Source organism: Gorilla gorilla, chromosome 1, assembly GCF_029281585.2.
Source record: "Gorilla gorilla gorilla isolate KB3781 chromosome 1, NHGRI_mGorGor1-v2.1_pri, whole genome shotgun sequence".
Classification (NCBI taxonomy): Eukaryota; Metazoa; Chordata; class Mammalia; order Primates; family Hominidae; genus Gorilla; species Gorilla gorilla.
In genome coordinates this window covers 124,786,293-124,801,979 of record NC_073224.2, presented here as the reverse complement: position 1 = coordinate 124,801,979, position 15,687 = coordinate 124,786,293, and the positions used below count along the sequence as shown (strand labels likewise).

At 39.8% G+C, this 15,687-nt stretch overlaps 1 protein-coding gene across 1 annotated transcript in view; it reads left to right on the top strand.

Moving 5' to 3' along the window:
- The window catches only part of LOC101149786 (notch receptor 2), a 160,939-nt gene that overhangs the window by 102,039 nt on the left and 43,213 nt on the right, over positions 1-15,687 (top strand). The window contains exons 6-13 of the mRNA XM_055355264.2: positions 777-1,010; positions 2,289-2,444; positions 2,899-3,087; positions 4,031-4,144; positions 4,954-5,067; positions 6,713-6,946; positions 10,998-11,108; positions 15,321-15,513. Of these exons, the coding sequence (XP_055211239.2) occupies positions 777-1,010; positions 2,289-2,444; positions 2,899-3,087; positions 4,031-4,144; positions 4,954-5,067; positions 6,713-6,946; positions 10,998-11,108; positions 15,321-15,513 (1,345 nt within the window). The remainder of the gene's footprint in view (positions 1-776; positions 1,011-2,288; positions 2,445-2,898; positions 3,088-4,030; positions 4,145-4,953; positions 5,068-6,712; positions 6,947-10,997; positions 11,109-15,320; positions 15,514-15,687) is intronic.

Sequence of the window (15,687 nt, the reverse complement as noted above, 5' to 3'; positions counted from 1 at the left end):
TAGTACATTGGGTGGACTTTCCTTGTCTTCTTCCACAAATCCCCATCCTTTAAGTATGGGTGCCTCAGGCTGAGCACAGCTTGCTCCAATCTCATTATTCTTGGCCTTGCCCTTCACGTCCATACTTCACCAGAGATTTTCAACATCTTTCGTGTCTTCTCTGTACCCTATGTTTCTTGCCCTAACATTTTCAAAAATTAGACTTTTTATTTTCAGATACTTGTAGTTTTGTGCAGTTATAAGAATTAATATAGAAAGATTTCCTGTTCCCTTTATCAAGGGTCTCCCAGTGGTAACATCATCTTATGGAACTGTTGCATAATATTACAACCAGTGTATTGACATTGATACAGTCAAGATATAGAACAGTTACCCTAATGTTTGGCATATAGGTTCCTTCTCATTATTTTTTCTTACTCATTTTTATACTCTTCTCTCCTTGCTCTTCTTACTTATATGTTCATTGACCCAGGGATTAGTTAACTCAAGGGTCCTACAGGTTTTAACTTCTCTTTGATAAGTTGGCTAAACCCTAATGTTGTTAGAGTTTCTAGTGGTAGGAACTATTCTATTCATCTTGAAATGATTTGCCTGGAAAAAATATCATTTAGATGGCTCAAATTGGCCTTAAAATTCATGTGAAGACCCGGCCTTCTGGAGCTCTGCTTGCCTTAATTTCAGACAGGTCACATGAAGATGAAGAGTGTGGGAGGCTGGTATGGTACTAGTCCTTTGAGACTCAAGAGCCCTAATCAAAAGCAATTTCCCCCTAAAAGGACAGTTCTGCACAGAGGATGTGGATGAATGCCTGCTGCAGCCCAATGCCTGTCAAAATGGGGGCACCTGTGCCAACCGCAATGGAGGCTATGGCTGTGTATGTGTCAACGGCTGGAGTGGAGATGACTGCAGTGAGAACATTGATGATTGTGCTTTCGCCTCCTGTACTCCAGGCTCCACCTGCATCGACCGTGTGGCCTCCTTCTCTTGCATGTGCCCAGAGGGGAAGGCAGGTAGGTAGCAGAAGGACGGATCTAGAAACGGGGAAGGAGCAGGGGGCATTCAGGACTCTGCCTTCTCTTTCATCCCAAACAGCATATTCTTTGAGTTACCATCTATGGGAACATGTCACTCAGGACTGTTCCAGAAATGTAACCTGCTAGCCAAAGTGCTATGAAGATAATCTTCCTCTTTAGGACTTTAGGCTCTCTTCTCAACTCTACATACTTTAGTTTTTCATTCCAAAAAAGGAAAGTTAGTAACTATTGTCTTTGGAACATCTGCTGAAGTCCTTAAGATCTTAGACTGAAAAGCACCTCAGCTATTAAGATAAAATGGCTAATAAATGGATCCACAGGCTTCATTTTAAGAAGAAACCATCTATTTACTCAGAAGAAGTTGGCAGGAGAGAAACATTTAAGTGCCTTCTAACCCTCAATGTCTATGAAAATATTCCCCTCAGGGAAGATTTTTACATGCTACAAAGTTAACATTGCTCTAGCCTCTCAATTTAACAACTACTAGTTCTAGGAGAAGGAGAGCAATGTAAGGAGGAAGGTGATGGGAGAAGATAATTTAGCTGGGAGAACTTTCTGCCCAGCAGTTTTGAAATGTTCTTTCATGGATGCCTTTCCAGAAGCCCTAGCTCCAGCTTTGTGGAAGAAGCCTTAGTTACCTCTTCTTAAGTTAATTGCAGACTGGAAAATCCAGTTCCCATGTGAACTGTATAAAACAGGAAGCCTAGTAATATCTTCAGAGACCTGGGGCCACCTGAATCAGGAAGGTTGATGCTATTAAAAGGTTACTCTAGTAGAGGCTGATGGTGTTCAGGTGGCCCCATGATCATCAGGTAGCATAATATTGGGGAAGTAGGATTCCAGATAAAATATAGGATGTATGGAATATTTGAGACATACTAAAAATTACTTCTTGTTTATCTAAAATTCAACTGGACATCCTCTATTTTATTTGCTAAATCTGGCACACTATCTGGAAGATAGCTCCACTTTCCTGTCTCCGTCTTCTTATTTTCTGGCCTGTAGATGTCTCTGCCCTGGAGGAGAGGTCTAGCTGAGAGCTCAGGGTCAGAGTCTAGGATTGCAGCTAGGTGCTTTGCTGGTGGCCAAGCATGCCCCCAAGGTAGGGTCAGGCAAAGCAGAAGTTGCCTATAAATCTCCATGTTGGATTCTGAGGAACTGATCATGAGGTTTTCCCTCCTGGGTGAAAGAGAAAGCTCTTCCCCAAGTGAGAGACATTTTCTCTTAGTTGTCCTTTGCCCCACCCTGTGACAGGTCTCCTGTGTCATCTGGATGATGCATGCATCAGCAATCCTTGCCACAAGGGGGCACTGTGTGACACCAACCCCCTAAATGGGCAATATATTTGCACCTGCCCACAAGGCTACAAAGGGGCTGACTGCACAGAAGATGTGGATGAATGTGCCATGGGTGAGTATGCAGAACTTTTTCTGTTCTGTGAAGTGTCTGTTGAGCTCAGCAAATGTTTAAACTGAAGCACATTTTACTGTAGAAGCAAATTACATACACCCAAACCTCAGATTCCTCTTGCTACACGGCCAGTGTTTACAAGTGACCTTTCAGCATAACCATAACCATATATTCCATTCTGGAGATTAACTGTATGAAACGTATGTACTTGATTCTTAATATAAAGCCCTACCTCAATGACAGTTTGGGCAGAAACTGCAATAGCAGAAATGCATAACAGTTGAGGATACTCTGCTTTTATTTCTTTTTAAATTAAGGATAAAAAATAGAAAATTGGGAATGATATTATTAAAGGCCTGGCCCTGATGCTATAACCATCAGATGCTCTTCTATTGTTCACATTTGTGGAAACTCAACTGCTTTGATCCCAGTAATTGGTACTTGTGTCTTTCAGCCAATAGCAATCCTTGTGAGCATGCAGGAAAATGTGTGAACACGGATGGCGCCTTCCACTGTGAGTGTCTGAAGGGTTATGCAGGACCTCGTTGTGAGATGGACATCAATGAGTGCCATTCAGACCCCTGCCAGAATGATGCTACCTGTCTGGATAAGATTGGAGGCTTCACATGTCTGTGCATGCCAGGTAAATGGGCCCCTCAGCATGTTGGGTCTAGAGAGGAGGGACTGTTCTGAACTTCTCTTGGTAGAGCATTCAGTATACTATTGCAGTCTGATGAGCTCTGTCAGCATTTGATTTCCTTTGCTGACTGGGGACTAGAGGAAGTCAGGGTTCACAAGCAAACCTTCCTTACTCAAAGAGTAAGGCAGTGCTAGAATTCATCAAGCTATGTAGACCAAATTAAACAAGCCTGTTATATCAAAATCCACATGTAATAGAAAATTTCAAAAATGATTTACTGTAAGAATCCTTTAAATAGCAAGTTTTCCTGATACCTTCATGTAATTACAAATACCATACCATTCCATTTATATAAATAAATTTTATCCACAATTATATAGGAAGTTTCCATTTATCTAAAGTGCAGTACATGTTTAGTTGTATTCTGGAGCTCTTCTGCATAGACCATGTCTTTAATTTTGAGAGGATACAGCCAAATCCAGCTTGAAATGATGGCTAACATTGGCTGCTCTGCCTGATTAAGGCTGCCAGCCACTCCAGCCTTGAAAGGCACTGCTGACCTTGAACTGCACCCTGAGGGCAACAACAGCTCCAGCTCGGCTTGTCTTTAGGAACATAGAGTGGGGACATTTTGGGCCTTCCACAGTCCAGAAAGTATGGATTTATCACAGAAAATGTGGAGCAGTCCTTGTTTATATGCTAGGTCTTGCCAATGTCTTTTAATGTAATCCCTTCCCGCTTTTCACAGTGACATGGGTATCTCACAGTATGCCCTGTCCTGCTTGACGCTTGGAGTGACTATTTCTCATCATGGCAGAGTTCCTTTTTTCTCTGCAGAAATGTGTGTACTCGCAAAGGATGTAGTTATCATTGCAAATTTGTGCTTCCTTGTCTGGAATACACCTTTCTCTCTCTTTAAGCCACTTGTGTGGTCTGTTTTGTTTAGGTTTCAAAGGTGTGCATTGTGAATTAGAAATAAATGAATGTCAGAGCAACCCTTGTGTGAACAATGGGCAGTGTGTGGATAAAGTCAATCGTTTCCAGTGCCTGTGTCCTCCTGGTAAGTGCCCACCACCTGGCCCTGTTTTCTCTTAAAGCACAAAGCCAACTGACCACAGGGAAGAGAGCAGGGAGAGAATGTGTGTGGGCTGTGCATGAGGAAATCATTAGAGTAAGTGCTTGGTGATAGGAGTGTGTGTGTACAGAAATAGAGAATTTGTTTTAGCTACTATATCTTACAAATCCTTTGTGGCCAGAAGTCCAAGTCTATTCTTGAATGGCCTATGACCTCTTCGTCTGTGTATATATTTCAGAATGCTCATACCTCACAGAAGCCTTAGTTGTAGGCTATTCGGGATTTTATTTTTTTCCCATGGGTCATATTCTTGAAGGCCCTCTGTGAGACTGTTATTTTTAGACATTTCACCCATGAGTTCAGAAACAGACAACACATGCCAATTTTTCCAAGATTCTCTGTCTCTCCTTTTTTTTCCTCAAGCCATTTTTGAAGATATGCCAAATTGTCCTCCATAGACTGCATCTTACCCCATTGTATCTTCAGAGAGAAGGTTTCTGTTGCCTCTGAAGATACAGTTACTTGTTTGAGGTTCCACCTATAAATTTCACTTCCTACATCCTTCATTTAGAAGTGAAGTCTGTCTGTGAAGAAGCAATGGTAGAGACACACCACAAGTGCCTCTGATTCCCTGAGTGTCACCTGGTTATTCCAGTTACCTGTTGGGGAGAATAATAAAGCATAGGCTTATTGACCCATTGGTATAAGCCCTGCTAGTAACCTAACATCATTCTCATGGTAAAGGAAGACACAAGATAATCCTTTGACTCATGTTACCACTGTCCCTTTTTGAGGTTTCACTGGGCCAGTTTGCCAGATTGATATTGATGACTGTTCCAGTACTCCGTGTCTGAATGGGGCAAAGTGTATCGATCACCCGAATGGCTATGAATGCCAATGTGCCACAGGTAAGATTCTTCTCACTTTTCATCTCCTTGGTAGGTCCGTCTGAACAAAATAGGGTGATTGTCCCTGTCCTCTGCTAGCTGCTCTACCAGGCCAGTCCACTCCCAGAGGCTCCTCTGTGTTTAGGAAGAGCTGTTTCTAGCAAATTTTTTGCTGCTCTCTTTTTCTGCAGCACCTGCCTCCTCCACCACAATAGTGGTCTGGCCCAGATATTTCCATTTGGTATCCATGTCTTTCTGGGACAGATTTTGGCAGCAGTAAGTTTCCAGCTGGCTAGATTGACTCATTTAGGAAAGAGAAGAAATCCAGTTGAAAGCTATTTTTCACTGGGGCTTCTCAGCAGGAGGCCTGGCTCTGTGTTTCTTGAAGCAAGTGACTGAAAGAAGGCCCAGAAATTTAAAGGCTGAATGTGTACGAGTGCAGGGGTATTCTGCATAAAAGACACCAAAATAGGATTGAGAGTCAAGTGTGTAAATGACAGGAGAGAGAGCTCTAACTGGGAAAGTTTGGGTCCTCTTTGCTGACTTCTGCAACTAGAGTCAAAAACGATCTGTGCACAAATATTCTGCATTTCTGGGTTTGTAATCACATTTTGTACTTGGGATTGGATTTCAGTAAGCCAGATGTTCCCTATTACACATTTCCTTTTACACAGGCAAATATTATACAGAAAGGCTAGAAATTATTAGAAGTGAACTTCTTTATTATCTGACTGCTTGAGAAAGAAGTTATTTATGTAATTCAAGACATTAATTTTAGAGAATGGAGTCTTAAAGATTACAGGCATCGTGCATATAATTTATTTCTGATCACAGAAAAGCAAATTTAGTTGTGAAAAATAATACAAAAAGTTAATATTTTAATTATTAGACCTACTTAGTTTAGGACAACTCAGATGAACCACTTTCTTTCTTTTTGCAAATAGTTAACGCTTGTCAGAGAATCCAGATTTTGTCTTCCCCTGGCCAGATTCTTCTTGTAGAGGATAAGTTTCAAAGAGATTAAAAACCTTTAGCTCAGGTTTAAAAGTGGGGGGAGGACTCCTGGAGTCTTTTAGGGAAAGATATAATGTTTATCTATTTACACCTCGGAGAAAGGAAATCTTACTTGTCTCTTTTTCTTTTAAATCCTCATAACAGGTTCATTCATTTTATTCAACCAGTATTTATTTAAAACTACTATATATGCATACTACTCTCAGAGGAGTTGAGAGAAGTAAAACAAAGCTCTCTTACCTCCAAAGTCAGAATTGGGGACATAAGATACATGAAATCATTAACCTGTATATTGGGCTTGGGAAGAAAGAAATACAAAGATAAATATATAAAGGAAAAATATTTTGAGCTGTTACACCTGAAGCCTAATAAGAAATGAAGATGCAGTTAAAGCATCTCTGCAATGAAATTATAGATCAGTTGCGAAGGTATTTCAATTCTAAAATTTGATTTGGAAATCTTTATTTTAAGCACCTCTCTCCAGGCATACTTTCTAAATCAATGCAGATCGTCGTTTTCTACTGCTCAAGACCTGCAGTATTAATTGACCACACATCGAATGTGCAGAGTAAATGGATGTAGCTACACTTGTGTTCTAGTGTGGAATATCTGCCTTGGTCTTTGAGAATCCTTGATAAAATTCTTTCCAAAGGTTTCACTGGTGTGTTGTGTGAGGAGAACATTGACAACTGTGACCCCGATCCTTGCCACCATGGTCAGTGTCAGGATGGTATTGATTCCTACACCTGCATCTGCAATCCTGGGTACATGGGTGCCATCTGCAGTGACCAGATTGATGAATGTTACAGCAGCCCTTGCCTGAACGATGGTCGCTGCATTGACCTGGTCAATGGCTACCAGTGCAACTGCCAGCCGGGCACGTCAGGTAAGCCCACTCTGTTTATGTTTGGTATAGGGTTTTCACTGTTTCTCAAATCTATTTACACAGATGTTTCAGACTGTTGGCAAATGCTCAGATACCTAAAAAACAGTCCTGATTCTGAGAAGCACAGCCAAAGCCACAAACATAAATGTCTCAAGGCAAATGGCCCTAGCCAGTGGAGAAGTCAGAGACAATAGCTCTGTCAATCTGATGATTTTGTGTGTGTGTTTGTGTGTGTTTTGTTAAATAGAGGCATACCACTTCAAAAATTAAAATTAGTGATTTAAAATTGAAAACCCTCTTTTTTGTGGCTATATTATCTTTTTTTCTTTAAGTTCCACCCCACCCAGATTAATAAATTCAGTCCGTCCGTCCTTCCTTCCTTCCTTCCTTCCTACCTTCCTTCTTCCCTTCTTCCCTTCCTTTAATGTATTTTCTCTTTCACAGTTCAGTCTCTTTATTGTGACATGTTTCTTCAGTCACTTGTCTCTGGTGGGGCCTTAGCCATCTTGGGGGATTCTAAGGAAGAGGAGATACCTTACAACACACCACAGTAACTAAAGTAGAACACAGAGCTGTCATTTCCTATCCTCGGAGTTCATCATTGTTCTCTGACCTTGGTTGAATGACTCCTTGTTGGTCGTGAGGACATGCTGCTCCTTTTTGGGGGGATGTGGAATTATTTTCTCAGGCAGCAGCATCTCACAGGTTTGGATGGTTCTGTTTTACTTACTAGATGAATGATTATGGTCACAACTATGGTTAGTGGACAGAGATGTACTATGTTCCAGATCAAAGGAAAATGTATTAGTGGAAGATTAACCAATGTGTGCCTTTGTTAGAAGGAAACCTGCCAATATAAAGGAGTGATTTATTGAGAACTCATTCTGGATGTAAGGAAAATGACCTATGTAGAGAGCAGAGGTGGAGAAGGTAGTTAGCTACCCTCATTTTCTTTTACTGTTTCCAAATCCATTTCTTCAAATTTGTCAAAGGCTCTGGTCTTTACCCAAGGCTTCATACATGCCAAGTTTGAAAACAAAGTCCTTTTTGAATTGCTCAAGCATACGAAAAACATCCCATGCCGTCACAGCTGAAAATGCCTTTCCCTCCCCACATTTAGATAACTCACTAAAAGGGCTGAATAGATCTTTGTGAAAACTTCCAAAAGCAATTTGCTTCTAGGCTGTTCCTCAGACATGAGAAATTACAGTAGGAAAAGAAATTTGAGAGATTTACAAGCAATTGACTGGATGTCTTTAGAATCGAGGGGCTTTAGACTTTGCTATCATTCCCATCGTAATAAACATACTGGTAACCTGGGTGAGTGGTGGGTTGGCAAGCACTTTGTTTTCTCTGGCATTATATCATTATACCAGGATATATCAGGTGTTTTCTGGGGAGGACAGAGAGGGTATGGTATAAGTAGCTGTCACTGAGAAGGTGAGAAGTCAATATGAGTGATCTGTAGGCAACATGGAAAGGAAGGCCCGGAATCTGTCAGAACCTGCCAAAGATGTTCCTGCAGTTATTTGGAGAATTAAAGCAAGCAACGGTCAGACAACATTAAAAAATGTTGATCTGTAATGGGTGGAGAAAGAGCTGGCATCTATCAGGGACCTGGGTGGAAAATCCATTAAAAGAGGCATTATAAATAGAGTCTGAAGTTCTAGAGTAAGAATTCCTGTTCCACTTATATGGCCTAAGTTGGTAGTTTGGTGTTTGGATAGGGGAGTGGATGGAAGAAATATTTTACAGTTTGTCAGCTAAAATTGTGGTAGTCACTCACTGGGTACTTAAAGTGAGATATACTACCCAGAGTTACCTTCAGTGCGTTCTCTCATCTGTGCTTTTATGATAGTAAAGTTTTAAGTAAGTTTCTTTGTGTTTCAAGTAACAGACCAACTTGAGCTAGTTTAAGTCATCATTTACAAAAAATAAACAACAACAAAACAAAGAAACAGAGCTTAGCGAAAGCACCCAGAGCCTCTTATAGATTCCAAGCAATTGAATAATAAGGCTTTGGAGAAAATAACAGGAAACTGGGCATTTGTAGACCAGAGGTCACACAGTCTGTGTTTCAGTGTTGTAATGAGAGAATCTCATTGGCCTGCCTAGATCCAGGCATCTTTTCCTACTCAAATAAACCATGGACAGGGGGCTGGAGTCACATTGGATCATCAGGGCTTCATTGGGAGGGGGTGCTGCCTTCTTGGTTTGAGGGTAAAGCAGGGTTGTCAGTCAAGGGTTAGAAACATCTCCTAAAGGTATCCACTCCTCTGCAGGGAATATGGAAATCTTTCCCTCATTTATGGCTAGTTAGGCAGTATAGCCTCATTAATCATGGGATGACAGTACAGTGTGGTGGAAAGAGGATGCTGTGGAGCCACACAAACACAGTTCAGAGCCCAGCTTTCCTGCCCTAATGGTGGCACTGTGCAGGTCAGCCCTGTTGTCTGTAAAATGGGTGTAACACAGACTAATGTGCAGGGTGGGTGACAGGGTTAGAGAAAACTTACATGACAGGCAAAGCAGCGTACTTTGCTCATAGAACTCAATAAACTGTTCCTCTGTAATTATTATTAATAAACATTATTGCAGAGTATGGGCACAGTGGCTCATACCTGTAATCTCAACATTTTGGGAGGCCGAGGTGGGACGATTGCTTGCGCCTGGGAGTTTGAGACCAGCCTGGGCAACATAGCAAAACCTCGTCCCTACAAAAAATAAATAAAAATTAGCCAGGTAAGGTGGTACACACCTGTAATCGGGAGGCTGAGGTGGGGGGATAGCTTGAGCCAGGGATATTGAGGTTGCAGGGAGCTGCGCTCGTGTCATTGCTCTCCAGTCTGGGTGACAGATCAGGACCCTATCTCTGAAAAAAAAGAAAGAAAAACAAAGTATGAGTGAATCACAAGTATGGCATTTTATCCTGGATGTTTTGTTTTCTTATATTCTCATTACCAGTTTTTATTTTTAGTCTTTTTAAACTACCAATATATTATTCTATGATACTCAGAAAGCATCACTAAATTCATACAAAAAGTAAATATTGTTACCATTATTTTTAAAGAGATATTTATTTAAAGAGATATATATTTCACAAATATCTCTTTAAAAATAATGGTAACAATAATGATTGTATACTGTTAATATAACCAAACTCTTCCATTCATCTGGGCAGTAGAGCAAAAATAAGGCAGCTTACCTCAGGAGGAAGTTACTAGACTCAAGATTTATCCTGAAATTTAGCCTGTAATACTGACAGGCAGTGTCAAGCTCACAGTGATAGATACAAATTCCAAAATCCTAATTTTGATTTGAAAGCTTAAGTTTTATCTTTGGCAAAAATACTGTCAATTTGCTTTTCCTCAAAATGACAGGTTTGCTGCTTTCACTTAATATTTGCTAAATACTCAATTCTGATTAACCCTGGTTTGCCTGTCAGTTGCTCTTTCAATTAAAATGGGGTTTCATGAAGAAAGCAGCTATTTCAACTCACAGCTCAAACAATAGCATTATAGCTCTTCCTGGAGACAACTCTCATACTTGGCATGCCACAGAAATGCTTTATGTATACTTCCATTTCATCACATGGAGTAGTAGACATTACTCAAGATTCGAGATTTATTAAAATTATAAAGTTACTAATTTTAACTTCCAACAAAGCCACTCTTGAGTGAAACTGGCGTTTTTGCTTGTTTAACTGTGGCATGTGGAGGTGAGCAGTAGAATAATTATAGTACAGTCTGGTTCTACTGCCTTGATTCATGCTGATGTGATCAGTTTCACCCCATTGCCTCTGCACCATCAGTTTGAATGTTAGCACAGTGAAAAGGAAAGATCATGGCTAAGTATGATTAATAAAATCCTTTGGACCTCTGTATCTTCCTGAACAAGTCTGTGGACTGCATTTTGAGAACTTTTGCTTTATTCTGTCCAGGGTTGGCTGGAATTCACCTTAGATTTCTTACCACGTTGCTGCATCACAAGCAGAAAGCCTTAGTATTTCTGTGGTAATATTGAATGGTTTCCGTTGGGTTTTCTCTTCCAGGGGTTAATTGTGAAATTAATTTTGATGACTGTGCAAGTAACCCTTGTATCCATGGAATCTGTATGGATGGCATTAATCGCTACAGTTGTGTCTGCTCACCAGGATTCACAGGTAAAGCTCCTTTTACTGCAAGGCCCCTCCTTCAGCCCTATCACTTTGGGAATATAGCATCCAAAGGAATATTGCTTTTCAAGTGTTTCCTATTTCTTTGTCTCTCTGGAAGGTTAGTAGTCTGTTTCTCTGCTTCTCTAGATCAGTTTTCTGTTCACAGACCTTTTCTAAACTGAAACATACTTTTCATTAATTAGAGTTTTTCGATTATGTGTTTATTTGCTACCAGAAAATAAATTCCTAGACAGACCATAAATTGCCTTTGCTTTGCTTGAGTTACATTGCTTCCAAAGCTATGTTTATTGATTACAGGTAGTAGTCAAGGCCTTCCGTAAAGACATATTCAAGGTAAAATCTTATGAAAATACTGAATGCTTGTTTCTGGGTACTTCCTCTTTGACATACTCAAGGTAGAATTCTGTGAAAATACTGAATGCTTATTTCTGGGTACTTCATCTTCTGAAATATTGTTGGATGAGGTCAGAGCTTGGGGAGACCACCCTAATTTGGGTAGCATGAGAGAGATCTTTCTGCCCAGGAGGAAGAAAGTGAATGGCTAGAAGAATTTTGAATATAACTCCTCTTAAAGTATGAACAGCCTAGGCATTTACACATACACACATGTGCGTGTACATGCACACGCACACACAGAGACACACACACACACACACACACAATCTTCTCTCTCTTTACTTGTCAATATTACCTTTATCTTTTACCCTCCTGATCAAAAAGTGCTAGAGGCTACTACTGCAGAAACCTGAGGCCCCTCACTGACACACCTGAGTTTCTTCTTGGCATCATCAGAAGGCACACACTGTACATTCTGTTCTTTCTGGACAGTGACACACAGAAGCAGCCACTAACATGTTACCCTTTAATAATTTCCATGTGGTTGTTTGTACTCGAATGTGAGAAACACCCTTCAGAGTTTTTGATAGAGTCTGCAGAAAGCAGCCAGAGCAAAGTGAAGTGAATGTCCACCATTCATTTGCCAAGAATGTACTTTGCTCTATTTCACAAGAATTTCTCCTATTTGGTATGATTGTGGACATTAGAAAGGAAAGTTTGCACCCAAATGGGTCACAGTGATCCCTGTTCAGTGAAAGATCACTGAGAAGCAAAATCTGATGAAAACTGTCATGCCCAATGCCCAGTGCTGCTGTAGTAGCCTGATGTTCTGCATCCTGAAACTTGTTACTCCAAGATCAAGTGGCAGTCGAGTGAATACACAAAAATCCCTGCTAGATAGGATAATAGGTACATTGTTGATAAGTGGGTAATACAAAGAGAATAGGTAACATTTATGAAGAACTAATTTTGAGCTAGGCACTAAATTAAGTGCCTGTTCTCAGTTGTCACCGATGTTGAGAATACCTACAGAATAAGAAACCCAGAACACAGAGATGTTAAGTAATGTTACTGGTGCACAGCAGCCAGAATTACATCCCAGGCAATCTGACCCCTGAGCCCATGCTCATTCCCACTACAGTGGACATCCTGATTAGGGGCCTGTTTTTTGTTTTTTTTTTTGTTTTGTTTTGTTTTTTTTTTTTTTTTTTTTTTTTTTTTTTTGTGTGTGTGTGTGTGTGTGTGTGTGTGTGTGTGTTTATATAAGGCTTCTACTGGACTCATTTTTTTCAGAATGCCAATGAATCATATTCTTTCTCTTTTTAATATTCAGCAAACCAGGAAGGTCAAGAAGGGAGAACATAGGCTAAAAATATTCTAAAATAAACCTAAGGTGTAGCATGAAACCTTATAAGCAAGAAATGGAATGTTTTGGTTACTAGGTGGTCCCCTGTTCATGGAACTGTTGCCTATGTCTGAGATGGTTTTTTTAATCAGCTGCTAAAAACGTCAGAGATGACTGTGGTATATACTCATGAGTGGTAAATGTGAGGAGTTTTATTCTTGCTCTTGTTTTATTTTAATATATTTTTCCCGTATCATTCTAATAATAGCTTTGACAGCTTTAAAGGGGATATTTTTTTGTTTTAATACTAAGTTATCTGTTCTCTTAGAACCTTTTTAAATGGGGGAAGGTAAGGAATTATATGATACTTCTATAAACTGCTTTTCAGTTTTACAAAGCACCTTCATGCCCATTATCTTCCTGAATTCTCATAACAATCCAGAAAGGAAGTTCTACTATACCCATTTAACAAATAAGGCAACTGAGAGACAGACCTTGATGTATATACTCATGGCCTCTGCCAGTGAGTTGCATAGTGAGGACTGTGAGTTCCCAGAAGGCAGAGACCTCGTTTAATCATCTTTATAGCAAGTGTCTAAAGCAATATCTGGCACACAGGAAACGCTTAGTGAATGTTGCTGAATGAACGAATGAATGGGACTCAAATATAGCACTTTTGCTAGCTAATGCCAGACTCTGAAGTGTGGACTATACCATGTTTTCATTTATTAAACACCAATTTATTGAGTGCCTAAGTCAGAAGAAACACTGGGTAACTTCTCATTTTAGTTACTGAGCCCAAAAAATTGCTTGGCCTTCCACTGGACTTTCCTGATGCTCAGTGGAAACTCCTTGAGGATAGGACCTTCCTGATGGAACAGCTGTCAATCAACATAGTGGACTGCATTTAATGCTTTCAGATAAAGATGGCTTGAAAATTTATTCTGCAAAGAATAAATTTAAAAGCAAATAAAGAAAACTTGGGAGGAGTGGCTTCTGAGGAGACGCTTCCAAGAAAAGACCAAAAATGAAGAAACCTTTTTCCTGTTATCCTCCACTATATTACAGGCCAAGGCTAACTGTGTGGTTGAAGAGCTCTGGTTCATATTTTGGTGCCACTGACAAACAGCTCAAAGAATCAGTGGTTGAGGCCAAGGAAATAGTATTTAAAAATAAGCTATTAATAAAACACTTAAGAGGAAAACAGCAGCCACTTCCAGATTATGGGTTTTTACCACAAGAACCACCAATGATGGTTTAGAGAGCAATGGAGGGTGAAAAAATGTGAATACTCATACTTCATAGGAGTGGGTATCTGTTTCATTTGGAATGTCCTGTTCTAAATACAGGATTGCTCTTTCTTAAATGAGAAAAATGCATGTTTTCAAAATCAGAATCAGAACATTGTATTCTTTGAAATATATAAATTCATAGCAGTTGCTTGATGCCACTCATTTATAGAATTATAGGTAATTTTAACATTTCATATCATTTTGGAATATATAGTTAAATCTCAGTTACTCAAAATGTAACAAATGGAAACACTTGTATAACTGGCCCGTATTACTTTATTCAGCCTAAGAAATATCAAGGTTATAGCAGACATGTTTTTAAAGAGCAATCTTGGCTATGTCTTGGAGGAGCAACATATTCACTTCAATTTCACTTACTCCCAGTATCCACATTGTATGATGATGATAAGTAATAATTGTCTAGAACAGAATTTCTCAAAATCTAGTTTTTACACCACCTACATTTAAAAAAATATGGTTTGCTAGATTCTATTCATCACAATCTATGGTGATAGGGCCTAGGAATCTCCACTTAAAATAACAACTTAAAGTGATGATTTTGCACATTAAAGTTTAAGAACCATAGGTCTGCAGTGACAGACTGCATTATTTTCTCTAATATCAGAAGACAACAAAATTATACTTTGAGACTCTACTTCCTGAGGTCAAAAAAATGGATTAATATGACTCTAAGAATGAAAACAAAATAACCTTTCTTTACAATCAATTTAATTATTGAATTAAGTTACTAGCCCATTCATTAAGCATTCCAGTTAATTTGGATTTACCATAAATAGAAATGTAAGAGGCTAACTGAGAAAATGAATTTGTGCTAAACCGGCACAAAGCATGTTAATGAATGCTTCTTTGAGTTGTACTCAGGGCAGCATTAAGAAGAGAAGCCTTCTTTGGTAACATTTGACATTCTCTTCTTAGAACCTTGTGAAGTTTCCCCATTTCTGAGTTGAAAGAAAATGCCAAATTGCTATAACACTTTTCCAGCCTTTTGTTAACTTTCCTTGATTACCAAAAGTCAATGCTCTTTGCTCCTTTGCATGGCATTAAGTGTTATTGGGTGTCTAATTCCTTACATCTTGACATTTGGTGCCTCAAGGCACCTTATGGCCTGAGCAGATGAAGGATGTCAACATAACGTGTCTTATAGTTCTGGGTCTATTTCCTAAGCATTTAGGATGTGAATAACACTGTCCCCCTTCTCCACAGGGCAGAGATGTAACATTGACATTGATGAGTGTGCCTCCAATCCCTGTCGCAAGGGTGCAACATGTATCAATGGTGTGAATGGTTTCCGCTGTATATGCCCCGAGGGACCCCATCACCCCAGCTGCTACTCACAGGTGAACGAATGCCTGAGCAATCCCTGCATCCATGGAAACTGTACTGGAGGTCTCAGTGGGTGAGTAGCTGCCCCATGTGATAGTTTCTTATTGACCTGTGTTAAGCCAGTTGGCTTGTAGTACTGGTAACAGCCTGAAGTTGTCAAATGGGGCTTTGAGCTGAAACTTTGCTGAAGATTTGGTAGTCTGCATCAAAGCCTTCTGGATTACCATTTAATCCATGGAAGCTGGCC